Source organism: Panthera tigris, chromosome C2 (assembly GCF_018350195.1).
Source record: "Panthera tigris isolate Pti1 chromosome C2, P.tigris_Pti1_mat1.1, whole genome shotgun sequence".
Lineage (NCBI taxonomy): Eukaryota > Metazoa > Chordata > Mammalia > Carnivora > Felidae > Panthera > Panthera tigris.
Genome location: NC_056668.1, coordinates 58,476,162 through 58,490,604, shown reverse-complemented (window position 1 = coordinate 58,490,604; position 14,443 = coordinate 58,476,162). Strand labels below are relative to the sequence as shown.

General features: G+C 37.1%; 1 protein-coding gene across 6 annotated transcripts in view; it reads right to left on the bottom strand.

Moving 5' to 3' along the window:
* Positions 1–226: 226 nt before the first annotated feature.
* SLC35A5 (solute carrier family 35 member A5) overlaps positions 227–14,443 on the bottom strand; it is a 25,111-nt gene continuing 10,894 nt past the window's right edge. For all 6 annotated transcript variants that reach the window (XM_015544971.2, XM_042998415.1, XM_015544972.2 and 3 more), the window contains 4 exons: positions 14,072–14,205; positions 11,404–11,471; positions 3,326–4,106; positions 227–1,717 (listed from right to left, as the gene is read on the bottom strand). In XM_015544971.2, the coding sequence (XP_015400457.1) occupies positions 1,649–1,717; positions 3,326–4,106; positions 11,404–11,471; positions 14,072–14,205 (1,052 nt within the window). In that variant the 3' untranslated portion in view covers positions 227–1,648. The remainder of the gene's footprint in view (positions 1,718–3,325; positions 4,107–11,403; positions 11,472–14,071; positions 14,206–14,443) is intronic.

The window sequence follows — 14,443 nt, the reverse complement described above, 5'->3', positions numbered from 1 at the left end:
CTCAAATATAAACATTAAAAAAATAAACAAATAAAATAAATTGCCATAATAGTGCAATCTCCTTCTTTGACACCATGGAGGGGTATACTTATGATTATTCTCAGAGGTCAAGATCGACTGAAAAAGAAAGTCTTAAAAGTTGTTTGAATTTCTTGCCTCAGTACATTTTTTGTAATGAAAAGTATTCCATGTCCCATGTCCCATGACAGAGTGATGACTCAAGATATAGGTTTAATAATTATTTTATTTATAAATCTCCACCAACTCTTGCCTGTCATATTATTCCAGGTATCACAGATGGATTATATAACAGTATTTTCACATGTTCATCTGCATGAAAATTAGGGGAAAGAAGAGATGTACAGACTGCATGAAAATGACACCTTAAAGTTCACATCTATAGTGTAGTGTTCTGTAAACATAGGCCTGTGAGCCAGCTCTGTCCAATTGCCATCCAGCTCCATGATCGTGGGCAAGTCACTTCTGTTTTCTCACTTTTAAATGATCTATCATCTGGATTCTCTATCTCATACTCAATTGACTGCATGCAAAAATACCATGAAAATACCATGCACTTGAAGTATGAATATTACCGTTAAGTACTTTACGTATTACTAGGCTTCCTCATTTTAGAGTAATACTATTCATAATCAGTGAAAGTCATTTGTTTGCAAGGTGATCGTTTTAAAAGGAATTCTTAGGCATTAGTCTTACTGACAATCTGTTATGATTCTGAAGCCAATGGCTTGATTCTTAGGGATAGGATATGATAGTAAGATATATAACAAACATGAGTTCTAATTGACAACTGATACAATGAAATGGCTCATTAGTTCTCTGAAATCTAATAATCTATGAGAAATGAGGTCAAATTGAGGGGAAAAAGTCCACCATGGCTTAAGTGACTTAAAATCCAAGTGAGAATTGTGGTAATTGGGAACAAACATTCACCTAAATTGAAGCTTATTTGTATAGAAAAATATATCAAAAAATAATCACTGAAAATCAAATTCCCTGTGAATTTTTAAAAATTAAAATTCTAACCTTTCAGCTCTGAAAAACTGCTTCTTCAGCAAAACATTCAGCATAGACTATATTGCCCTCAAATCAATGTTGTAGCCAGATAGATGGTAAGGTCCTTCCACCAAATTTTTTTGGAAAGAGTCACATTACTTTTTAATAGCAAAATGAGCTTCTCTTGGGCTTCAAAATTCAAGGGACAACCTAGGAGATATTTATAATGATAAATAAGGGAAGACTTTGCCATGCAGAGTAGAACTACATCATTATGAATATCTGGCAAGCTGATCTCTATTTGTACATGTCTAGGGTACAGCTAACGTGATTATTACAGGTTTTTTTGGAACCCTGGAGGACAAGGAAAATAACCTGGGAGATAACTTGTAACTTATCAAGTACCATTAATGCAGTCTCCATACTATTTATTACTCTCGTGTCAGTTCCTTAGAACTTTTTAGCCTTTGGGTCCTCTAAGCCATGGATGGAACTGTTTAGGGAGTGGTTACACATATGCAAAGAATTTTCTACTTCAGAAATATTCGTGTTTATCAAAGTGAAAAGATAAATATGACACATGCTGAAAGTGTGCAAAAAAGTTTCTGTGAGCAGCCAATTATTTGGGTACTAATTAGAAAGTATCTTCATCTGAGTCAATATCACTTTTTGGTTTCGTAAGCCTTTCCAGTTCTTCTCCATCCTAAAAAGAAATATGAAATCAGTAATTAATTAAAACAAAACTAGAAATGTAGCATTTGTAATGATTACTAAGGAGAAACCTTACTGGCAAATGTATTTCATTAAACTACAAATATAATCTAGTCAAATGAAATTCAATAAATACTTATGTTCTTAGAAAGTTCATTTTTGACACCTAAGGAGATTCACAAAACATGGACAAGCAAGCATCCTAGGACTTGAATTTCAAAGTTGACAACAGGAACACAGTAAGGAGCGCCCTCTGCTGGTCTTCAAGGGAAATAACTAGTGGTTAAAGAAATAGGTACAGTATAAGTAAGCTAGGCTACTATCTAAATTGTTACTTTTTTTTACCTATAAAGTAGGGCAAGCAGTGTTATCAGACCACTGGAAAAGAATGCAGGACTTTTGAAACTATACTCTGGCTGAGGTAAGGGCATTTGGGACCCATGCTTCTAATTTATTTTTTAAAGCACATTTATTTATTTTGAGAGAGTCAGCATGAAATGGGGAGGGGCAGAGAAAGAGGGAGAGAGAATCTCAAGCAAGGCTCCATGCTGTCAGCACAGACCCTGAAGTGGGGCTCGAACCCATGAATCGTGAGATCATGACCTGAGCTGAAACCAGGAGTGGGACGCATAACCGACTGAGCCACCCAGGCGCTGCTGATTTTTTCACCTTTGGGATCTGTTGTGCTACCACCTCAGTGACATTGCTGATGGAAGCTCTGCCATGAACTCTAATGGGCAAGAGATTGTTTTCCCAAAGAGTGAAATGTTCATTTTGTGAAGTGCTTGGTATTTTGGGTGTACAGGAAAATTGTAAATTTAAAGCTAGAGGAGTTGGTTTCATCTTTTAAATATATATCTAACTCCTTACTTCAGTCTCCAAAAGATCACTGTTCATCTGTCAACACCATGCTGACAGACCTTCCTAAAACAATTATAAGCAACTGGAAGAATAATGCTTATTCAGAATAACGACATAAGTAGGTTTCTAGAAAATATTTTTCTCTTACTTATGAAGATAGTTTTGAAAATCACCTTCATAGTGAGTTGAGGCCTACCCTTCTGGCACCGTGTGGTTTACAAGCAACTACAGATGGAAAATCAAGGAGCTTACATCTAACAAGACCTACTAATGTCGAAGATGATCAACTTTTCTTGCCAATGAGGCATATTTCTCTGACTATGGCAGAGTGGAAAGAGTAATGGACTAGGAGTGAGACCTCATGGGTTGATCATAGTTTTTTTTACATACTATCTATAACCCATTTAGCCTGTCCAAATCTGTTTATTCACTCCGCAAACCAGAAAGACTGGACAAGATAACCTGTGTGCTGTCTCCCAGCTCTGCGGCTCTATAATATTCTAAGATACAACTAATGGATAAGGTCCTCAAGGCTCTGATTCACACTCTTTCTCGACCACTGATGGCATTATCACGAGCCCTTGCACATGTAAGTCCAGTGAATGTTTGCTGAATAATTTTTAAAAGTCACAGAAATCCAATACACCCTTTGATAAATAAGCACTGATCGATTTCTTTTCTATGAGCATGCACTGAATCTGGGAAGAGCAGGAGAAAGGCAGCATCTCCATAGACTTACCCCACTGGAGCGCTCCCAAAGGCTGCCACTTAGATCTCGGATCCTTTCTTGCCTAGGTGCATATTCCAGACCTTGAGGCTTGCTGGCTTTGTAAATAAATATGGAGAGAAGAACCGACGGTGCTTCTAAGAAAAACTCCAGGGAGGGCCTGAAGTCAAAGACCAGGACAGACACCGCTGTGATGATGACAGTGGTGACCTGGGCCATCAAGACGTGGAACATGTTATCTAGGAACTTCAGAATAAAAGCCACTGAGAGGCCCTGGAATGCAGTCACAAAAATAAGGGTGACTGAAAACACATTGTGGCCATAGAAAACCCCACAGTTCTTAATCTGTTCACTGTTACTGCTCTGAAGGACCAGTGTCAGTCCATTAAAAAGAATGCCAAAGAAATAGAGTTTGCTATTCTGTATGAAGATGCTTTCAGTGAGCTGGTTCCCTTCCTTCAATATCTTTTCATTATAGATATTGGCCATTGAGGAAATAAAACACTGGACTATAATAAGCACATGGCCCAAGCCGAGATGGATGTGACTGAAAATCATAGCTGTGGTGTTCCACTTAGTTTCAGGAAAAGTCCATGCCTTTGCTGTGCAATTGACTTTTCCGGGACATTCGCTTCGGAAGAGAAGGCAGGAATTGGATGGGCTGAAGAAGGCATCATGATGAAATCCATGTCCTGCCAGGTTATTCTGTGAAGTTTCAGTCCCAGCAGTGAGAGCCACAATAGACAAGAACAGAATCAGAAGGGAAGCCCACTGTATCCAGTTCAGGTGCCTCCTGTTCAGAGAGGAAAAACAGGATATTACTACTTTTTCCCCTCCCTTCCCATATTGACTGTTTCTACTGAAAACTCGACACTTAACTACTTGGCTGAATAAACTGTACCCAATTTTTGCTAGCATTCCCAATTCAAGTTCAAAGAAGACCTTTTGGTGTCTCTGCTTCTTAAACTTGGTATTTTTATTCTTCTTTACAATAACTGTCCCTTAATACCATTGCAAGTTTCCTTTTAACCTACAGGTTTAACTAAGTCTCTTTTCTACCTCCAGAGCTGATCTTAGATCTTTGTAAAATAACTTTTTATCTTGCTATAAAGTAAGTTATGGCAGGGATTCTCAACCTGGTTTCCCTGAACCTGAATGTGATGAGCTTCAGAAATCTGTGAGTCCTTGCAGTGGGTGCCACATCTATACAGTTGAGTTCCTGTCTCTGCCCCTACCAATCCCACGAGACCCTTCAAAGCTCTGTCAAATTTCAAAGGTGTTCATGAACCAAAAAAGATTTAAGGAGGGAGCTAGCTCCTAGATCCATGGCCTAATCATAAAGCATTTTATAGCAAACTCCTGTTTGGGAAGGCAAGGAAAAAATATTTTTAGTGTTTCAGTTTACAAAGTCTTAACAATGCTTTATTTCTTTATTTATTTTGTCTAACCACAAGCTTGTGTAATATAAATGACACACATTATTGTCAATCTATTTTGTGGGTTTATTTAGTTCAACAGACATTTAGTAAGCAGCTGCTGTGTGCCTGGGGAGATAAAGAAGACTTGACCTCCATTCCCAAGGAATTTTAATAGAAGAGCCATGAAACTAAGTAATGACAATATAATGTGTGACAAGTAATACACAGAACAACTGGGGTACAACGGGGGAGGGAACACTTAAGTATGCAAATAGAGTCAGGTATTGTTTCCAAGACAAAAGGACACTTGAGTTGACACATGAAAAATAAACTGAAATTTGCCACATGAAAAGGGAGTTGGTGATATATCCAGGCAAAGGGAAGAGTCCATAAAAAGGCAACAAGAATGTACAATGTTAACTAAGAAAAGAGGAGTAGCTGACTCAGATTGGGGTAGTCAAGGAATAAAATCTTCAAGTTTAAAGATCTATCAGGTGAAGGAGAGGGCGCTTGTGTGCGCATGCAGCGTGCGCACGCGTACACACACACACACACACACACACACACACACACAGAATACCAGAAGCAAAGGCAGAAGTGTAAAGCAGCAGATAAGAAATAGAAGTTACAAGATTTTGGAGCATTTACTGAGCGCCTACCATGGATCAGCAATTTCTGTTCCAAGGAAAGAAACAGTACTTTAAGACTGACTTCCCTAAGGTCATGTACTTACAAAAGAGCAAAGAAGGGATCTGAGCGATGGTCTGCATGTTTCTTCCTGGACCAATGACCCTCTTAAGTATAATGAGTTTTCAAGGTTCATATACAGGCAGATGTGTCTGATTTCACTAATGCTTCCATAGAGCTTCATGAGTGGAGACTGATAAATGCATAGACCAGCCTAGATAGCAGCACCATGTGCACAGGATCATGCTTTCTCATGTATACACTTTCAAAAAGCCAGATCAAGCATTTAGTGATGGGGCTAGCATAGCCCGGAAGGTCCAAAATTGTGAACTAGTCACATAAATTTCTAAAGGTGTAGCTGGTACACATTAAGTGGTAGAAACCAAATTGATTGAAGACAGGAAAGACAGATGAAAAGTATATGCCCAATTTATAAATATCATCATGTAACTAATTATTGGACATCCAGACAAATGAGGCAAAAACAATCTATAATTCCTATAGAAGTTTTCAATTCTGATAGCTGTAGACTTTCCACTAACATGGACATTGAGAAAAAAATAATCTAAACAGTCTTAAACAAGTTAATCAGTACCACTGCAAACATTCATTCAAGGTAATGTTCTAGAAGGTAAAAATTATTAAGGGTTAGGCTGAAAATGGTAGATTTTCAGCAAAGAAAATAAAGCTTAATAAATTATCCTATGAAGTCAGCTGAGGATAGGTGCTCTTACAAATGACAGTGCGTGACAGTTTGCTCCTCAGTTTAGTGGATGAGACAGTAAAAAACTCACCTGATCCCTCCACTGCCCCAGTAAACCACATGTAAACCGTTTGGATTGCTGCTCAGAGTGGAACATGTACAGCCAGAAGGCTCCTCTACCTGAGGGCCTCGACTCCCAAATGAACTGCTTGCCCACAGAGAGACCTGGTTCCTATGTTTTTGCCAGTGACCTCATTATTGTAATTAGATATTTTAATGATTACATAAATGACAAATTATGAGTGAAGGAAAAGGACTGCTGTTTTTATGAAAAGTTGAATGCTCTGGGAAAATTAATTAAAGGCACACTACTCACAAGATAATCTGCCTTCAAACTGGGTACAGGTGAGCTAATTTTAAGATTAGGAAATAAAAATCTACAACAATCTACTTTAAAAGTATTTTTAAGAGCTTGCTCAATTTTTTTTTTTTTTTTAGTTTATTTATTCATTTTGAGAGAGACAGAGAGAGTGAGCAGGGGAGGGGCAGAGAGAGAGGGAGAGAGACAATCCCAAGCAGGCTTCACACTGTCAGCATGGAGACCAATGTGGGGCTCAAACTCACAAAACATGAGATCATGACCTGAGCTGAAGCCAAGAGTCGGACACTTAACCGACTGAGCCACCCAGGTGCCCCAAGAGCTTGCTCTATTTTAAAGAAACTAGAACCAGGAAGCATGTATGATGTAGATTGAATGTAGCTTCAAGAAAGAAGCCAGAGCACTTGGGTGGCTCAGTAAGTTAAGCATCCAACTCTTGATTTTGGCTCAGGTCACGATCTCAGGGTTGTGAGACAGAACCCCCTTCCCCCAGCCTGCTTGGGATTCTCCCTCTCTTCCTATTGCCCTCCCCATGCTTGCACGTGCACATGCTCGCTCTTTCTCTCTCTCTCTCAAAATAAATAAATAAACATTTAAAAAGAAAGAAGCTAAAACACTCCAATCAGCAAATCCCACACATTCTCAAAGGCCTGAGCTCTTCAGAAGAATGATGAATGGACATTTACATATCTTAAACTGTTTAAAGTATGTATTTTTTAAACATGATTCACCATTTTGAGTACTCTTAGTAACTCAACAATTAAGTCCAAATTGTATCAGATAAGAGCATCCCTACCAAATTTGGTGATAGTAAAACAGGGCACAACATGAAAATAATTAAATGGAAAGACTCAGATGACTTTTTAAAACAAAATTGTACACATTTCTTAGTAGCACAGAGTGACCAGTAGCAGATTTATAATGAGAAATTATAAAAAAGAATTATCAAATGAATGATTTTGGAGAAATGCTTGTACTACCGAGTGGCACTGTTATTTCTCTGCTGATTTTGAAGAGTAAATGTTACCATAACTTCTAAGACACCCATCATCTGTGCCAAAATGTTCTTCATTGATTTTTTCCCAACAGCTTTCCTTTGAAGATATCAGAGAAACGTATATACATTTTTTTAGACAAAAATGGTTACCTTTTGCCCCCAGTTCTCAATGTTCAGGTTGATACTACCATTTCCTAAAGACTAATTAAACAATATTATACAACTTCACCAAGCCTTAAACAGCAAGCCAGCAAGGCTTTGAGGGATAACACCTGCAACCAGTCTCCACTGCGGACCAGTGGCTATTCCTCAAAGAGCAAATGCACACATTCACATGGGGTTTCCCTAGAACATATGGTAAGACATTTGGACGGTGATCTTTTGTGTACCGCTTCCAAATTCTTCCAGGTAATTCTTGCATTAGTCACTGGGCTTCTTTTTCCCTACCTTGTAGCCTTATACTATTTGTCTGCATGGGAAAGGTATTTGGTGGCTCCGCTAGAGTCAAGTATAAGACAATGGCTTTCATATTCATATTCACCATGAAAAATGAGTTACTTATGGCAAACACATTAAGAATATGACAGAACTCAAGCTTCTACTCCTGGGTCAAAATTTTATTGCTAAGGGCAAAAGAAGAGTAGACTGAATAACAAAAACCAAACAAACAATATATACCACCACCAACAAAAAGATCAAAATAGAACAAAGTTGATTTTAAAATATAATAATAGGGGCGCTTGGGTGATTGAGTCGGTTGAGTGTCCGACTCGCGGGATCAAGCCCTGCATCAGGCTCCCTGCTGAGTGTGAAACCCCCTTAAGATTCTCTCTCTCTCTCACTCTCACTGCCCCTCTGCCCTGCTCGTACATTCACTCTCTCTCTCTCTCTCTAAAAATAAAAAAGAAATTTTAATTAAATAATAAGATAAAATAAACTGTAATAATAGATAATACAGTACTTGGAAGACATTCTCATAAAAGACAGTATTAGATTAATTATATTATTTTAGCACTATTAAGAGTAGCTTCGGTGCTAATTTGTGACTCAAATTAAGACTCCCTTTGGGAGCTAAGTTAGTACTTGTAAAAATAATAAAAAAAATAAATGATTTTATTGTTTGTTTAATATAAATAACTTCAAAGGATTCAAAACATATTAACAACAAAGCAAACACATGTCTAAGAATATTACTGTTCTATTAAGAGGTAAAATATTTGAAAAAGCTTTTTGGAACTTTAGTTCATAACATTAATTATTATTAAAACTAGCAATAATATAATATTTATTATAACTAATAGTATTATAAAAGCAAACATTTAAAGTTTAAGTATAACTAGATTTAGATTACACTAGGAATTAACTTCCTTTTCCCCTTTCCTTCCTTCCTTCCATCCATCCATCCATCCATCCATCCTTTAGAGAGAGACAGAGAGAAAGAGAGAATCCCAAGCAGGCTCCATGCTATCAGCACACGGTCCAAAGCAGGGCTCATCCCATGAACTGTGAGATCACAACATGAGCTGAAATCGAGTCAGACACTTAACTGATTGAGCCACAGGCACCCTTAACTTTCCTAATACAAATAGTTAAATGCTTAAAAATTTAATGGGCCATCTCTGCCCATATATTAGCTCTCTCAGCCTGACAGGGGCAGTTCTAGTTGGTCTCTGCCTCTAACCCTGCCACCCCACATACTCCCTTCTCCATGGTCAAAACCACCTATAAATGCTGCAAAATACCCAGTGGTTCTGCGCACAGACACCGCTTGGAACAAATCTACTTATGAATGGGGACAATAACTCCTACCTCCTGGGGTTGTTGTGGGGGTTAAGTCTAGATAGGCAAAAGGCCCTCGGATCAGCCCTTGGCTCTGAGGAGTCTTTGGTGTGATTATCTTGTCACTGTCAGCTGAAAGCCTGCAAGCACTGTTGTCTACCAACCAGTAAGACCAGCCCTGGATAAGGCCTGAGAGGCCCCTCACCTCAACCTCAGAGCCACAGCTCAGGCTCTGGAGTAAACTTATAAATAACAAAAACAAAAAAAACAAAAAAAAAAAACAATAAAAAATATTATATACAACTACAGGCACAGCTAGAGCTATGGGTTAATTCCAAACCTAGCAATACATACTTTGTATTTTTGCTTTGGAAAATTTCAATTTTAAATTGATACAATTTTGATCTAATACTTACGTCTTGTGTAACATAAGTACACCACTACGTGTACCCATAAACTGTCATTTCAAAGGAAAAAAATTTAAAAACCCAACATGTTTTTGAGACCCCTTTATGAGATGCCCTTATTAAATAATGAGCCTTTCATTATATGTCAGAGCCCATTTTTTTTCTTCCATGGACATGCATCTTTAATTTTATTACAGGAATAAATATAAAGATATTACTATATATATATATATATACACACACACACGCACACACATATATGTATATATATCTACTTATGAATGTATATATATATATATATATGTACTTATATTACTACATGTATATACATATATATATATATATATATATATACACATTTTTTTCCCTCAGAAATCAACTCTTTGTCCTATAAAGTGGCTTTTATGTTGATTTTAAAGACTTCAAAACATTTTTGGAATAGCATTCTTTCACTTGCTAGTTGAATTATTTTCACAATTCATAAATTAAATAAAGAACCTGATGCAGAAACAAATTTCAGGGCCACCTCAGTTGGTTAAGCGTCCAACTTCAGCTCAGGGCATGATCTCATGGTCCGTGGGTGGGTTGGAGCCCTGTACTGGGCTCTCTGCTGTCAGCTTTCAGAGCCTACTTCGAATCCTCTGTACCCCCATTTTCTCTGCCCCTCCCCAACTTGTGCTTTTTCTCTCAAAAAAAAAAAAAAATTCAGTGCACTCTAATATTTAACCTGGATGAAATATAATGTTCATTTTTTTCCCATCTCTCACATCAAGCATTAAATTGAATGCTTCCTCAGGGTAAAAGAAAGTCTTTCAAGAACTCCATATAATTAATGTACTGAATGCATCACGTATTCAACAAATATTTATTGAGTGCCTACGTGCCAAGCTATTCACCCTTACATACACATAAATTATGAAAGCACATAGTATGACATGGTACATTGAGAATAAGAAATTAAAAGGGCAAAGTGAACATAAAATTAAAAAAAAAAAAACAATCACAACAAATATAACAAGAAGTTAATTTTATTTTTATCATCAAGTAACAACTTAAACTGGAGTTAAGTGCCCAGATCCCATTACACCTTAGAATAGTCTGGCCTTTACATGGTGGCAGAGACTATTTACTTAAAAATGTTTACTCTATTCAAAGGTCCTCCTGGTGACAGGAAACAGTGGTGACAGCATTTTTAAAAGCAAAAATCTATCATTCTTATTTATTGTAATTTTGACTAGATTTCTCATGTAAATCTTCTGCCAATTAGAGCTTAGATCATGTACTCAAGTAGTTTGATAAAGAATTTGCCACTCTTTACATCTCCAAACTACAAGTAACAAATGTACTAACAATATTTAGGAACTTCTTGGTTCCCTACTAAAGTATAGAGATTCTGAAAAAGATAAAAAAGAAAAGAAAAAAAAAAAAACCTCATGAATTTGTTGAAAAGTTGGCACTGAAAATTAAAGTAAGCTGGACAATTATTTATTTATTTATTTTTGAGATACTAAGAAAAAACTTTTCATACATCTAGTTGCAATGATTTAGATAGGCCAGCACTGGAGCTGCTTTCCAGATGGGTTAAACAAGTTGCCCAAAGCCAATTAGGAATAAAATCCTGGCCTTGGGATTCAGAGGGTTCAGTGCTCCGGGTATATGATCTGAAACAAGGCTGTGCCGTTTTAAAGTATGATATATGCTTTCAGAGCAAGTTACTTACTTCAGCACTATCCTGAATAGAAGAGCTGTTGTTATAATGCTAAAATTTGAGAAGATAACAGCCATGGCCTAGAAAGAAGGAGAAGATAGAATTACAATCCAAACAAAGTAGTGACCTCAGAAATCTCCCAGCCTGCTGGTTCACCTGACAAAAAAAGCTTTTTGGTCAAAAACCTGAGGGGTTATTAGGGCAGCTACTTCACTAGAGGATGAAATTCCATTTTTATTGCTTGTTAAATTTATACAGATATGATCAAATTATTGGACAGACTTTGAAAACTTGTTTAAATTCAGCAAATGCCTGTGTAAATAATCTGTATGTGCAGATCAGGGAATAGTTATCAACTCTAAATGTTTAGGTCTAAAAATAATAGTGACCTTACTTATGAAGCATACTTTTTCAGGCTCTTAAAGTGCTTTATAGACTTTTAACACCGTTTCCAGAGGTAGAGAGAAGGCAAGTACTATTAGGCCCATTTACACGTTAAGACAATAGAGGTAGAGGTTTTTAAGCATCTTTACTGTTACAGGAATTGAACCGGTTCTCCTGGTTGAACTGCAGTGATTCAATACCAGTGATTCAGTCCCAAACTCATACCTGACAGTCCTTGGACTTATTCACATTGCTCTACACACTTAGAAATGTGGTAGCCAGATTTCATAAAGATGGGTTTTTATGAAGTCAGTCATATTTCACATGAGTATTAATCTGAACATGTATATAATTTGGCTCAAAAAGTACGAAATTTCATCAGTGCTCCTCCATATTTGGATCTGACATTAAAAAAAATTAAAAAAAAATCCTACTCATTTACTTCACTCTACCTTCTTCCTTGCTGTCAGTTTAAGTTCACTAAACTCCAAAGAGTATTTTTCACTAGTCTTATATAACCAGCAAGCATGGCTACCATGCAGGTAAATTAAAGAAATAAGAGTGAACCCAATAAAAACTAGCAAAAATTCCAAGAATACATCATTGTTGTTTTTCTACTGAATTTTTTATGAGAAGCACTGTTTTAGGAATTTCACTGTGTCCTCTGGAGACAAATGTTTGTGAACCCCTTGGTAAAAGCAGAGAAAAACCTAAGGAGGAAAGTAAGTGGCTGGTAGGAAGAGGGAGGACACAGTAGCTCTGATCAACCACAATAATGGAGCGGATGCACCTAACCAAGCAGTCTGGCTGACCTGATGATGAATTTAGAACCCACTTTCCATGCAAGTGCACAGAATAAACAAAACACCAGAGCTCTTTGCCCCAAAATTTCTGTGCATCTCTATTCAATTCTTTCCAACTAGACTGGGCACAGCAATACACAGAAAATGCCATGTGATTTCTTTTGTAATATCTGTGGTTGTGCACAATCAGGAAGGAAGAGCAAAGTAATAAGGTGGAAGAACAAGGAAGCTGCAATCTTGCTTTCATGCTGGGGATATAGGAAAGGGATATAAATTTAGAGCTAATCTAAATAAAGTACAACAAATATGTACTCATTGATGCAAATAATTATGTTGTTGGGTACAGGAATTCTCAGATCTGAAAAACAAAGTGGAAGTAAGAATTTAAGAGAGAACACATTCTAACATTCAAAACACTTACTAATAACATGGATCACATAGCTGAAAGGAACTTCAGGCGATCGATCACCTGGCCCCAGTCCCTGCCTTTGGGTTAGTATGGTAATGTTATTCTATTTTACAGATGGTCATCTTAGAGTAGTTGGGCTTGCCTAGTTACACAGCTTCTAAACTGTGCAAAATAATCAAATACCTGTTGTCTAGTTAGTGCTCTACTGATCCTTTTCTTCTCGTCCCACTCTCAAACTGATTTCGCTATACGTAAAAGGCTTCACATGGAGAACTAGGACCAATAAAAATCCTATTTATTATCAAAATGCCTGAATTTATTCTTGAAAGAAACTTAAAATACATTTTGGCAACAATGGCAACAGAAATCTTCATTTTATAAATTAAGGGAAATAAATACACAAATTCCCCCAAACTGAGTAACAGGTAAAAGCAAAAGCCCAAATTTTAATTCTGATTACTAATGGATTCCTAAATTGGCATGGAGAACACCAAGAGAGATGAGAAACATCCCTAGTGTTATCAGTCATAGATAGCATTTATCGTTGGGAGAATGTATTTTCTACCCTTAAAGAACTCGTTGGTTAAATGATAGGACTGACAGAAAAAGAAAATCATACAAACAGAATACATTTACTACATTAAAGCAGGTGCAGGAAAAAGTAGGGCACTGAGTATACAATTTTCTGAGAATGTGGGGCACCTGGGTGGCTCAGTTGGTTAAATATCCAACTTTTGACTTCTGCTTAGGTCATGATCTCATGATTTGTGGGATTAAGCCCTGCATCGGGCTCCGTGCTGACAGCACGGAGCCTGCTTGGGATTCTATCTGTCCCTTTCTCTTTGTCCCTCCCCCATCCCACTCACCTGTGCACTCTCTCTCAAAATAAATAAATAAACATTTTTGAAAAAACACAGTGAGCAGCAGATTGGTAACTCACTATTCAGATGATTCTGGTGAAACCTCAGGGAGACCACTGACAATAATGAAAAACTAACACTGATAAGGAAAATGATAAAAACATTAGTTCTGGGATTCATTTCTCTGTGTTTTTCTAATGCTATTTTCTATCATATTTACTTACAGGCTGAAGGTAGGAAATGACATAGAAGACAATTAAATTATCCAGGAAATAAAGAAAGGCAGGAATGGACCACTTCATGAAATTAGAGAATTCTTTCCAGGAAGCACATCTCAAGTTTCTACTTTGATGATCTTCTAAAGAAAGAAAGACAGTAATAAACAAAGAATATTGATGAGAATGCCCATATTTTTAGACAAAGCAAGTTGTATTTGATTACTGATACAATTCTTTGAAAGAGGTTTTATGAACTTACTTTTATCAGTGACTATTAGCCTTAAGAAATTAAACACAATATAAGATTTCATTTATGGTCTCTCTTTCTTCAACTCCCCACCAGACCTCATCACTGACAATCAGCAACACCCTGAGGAA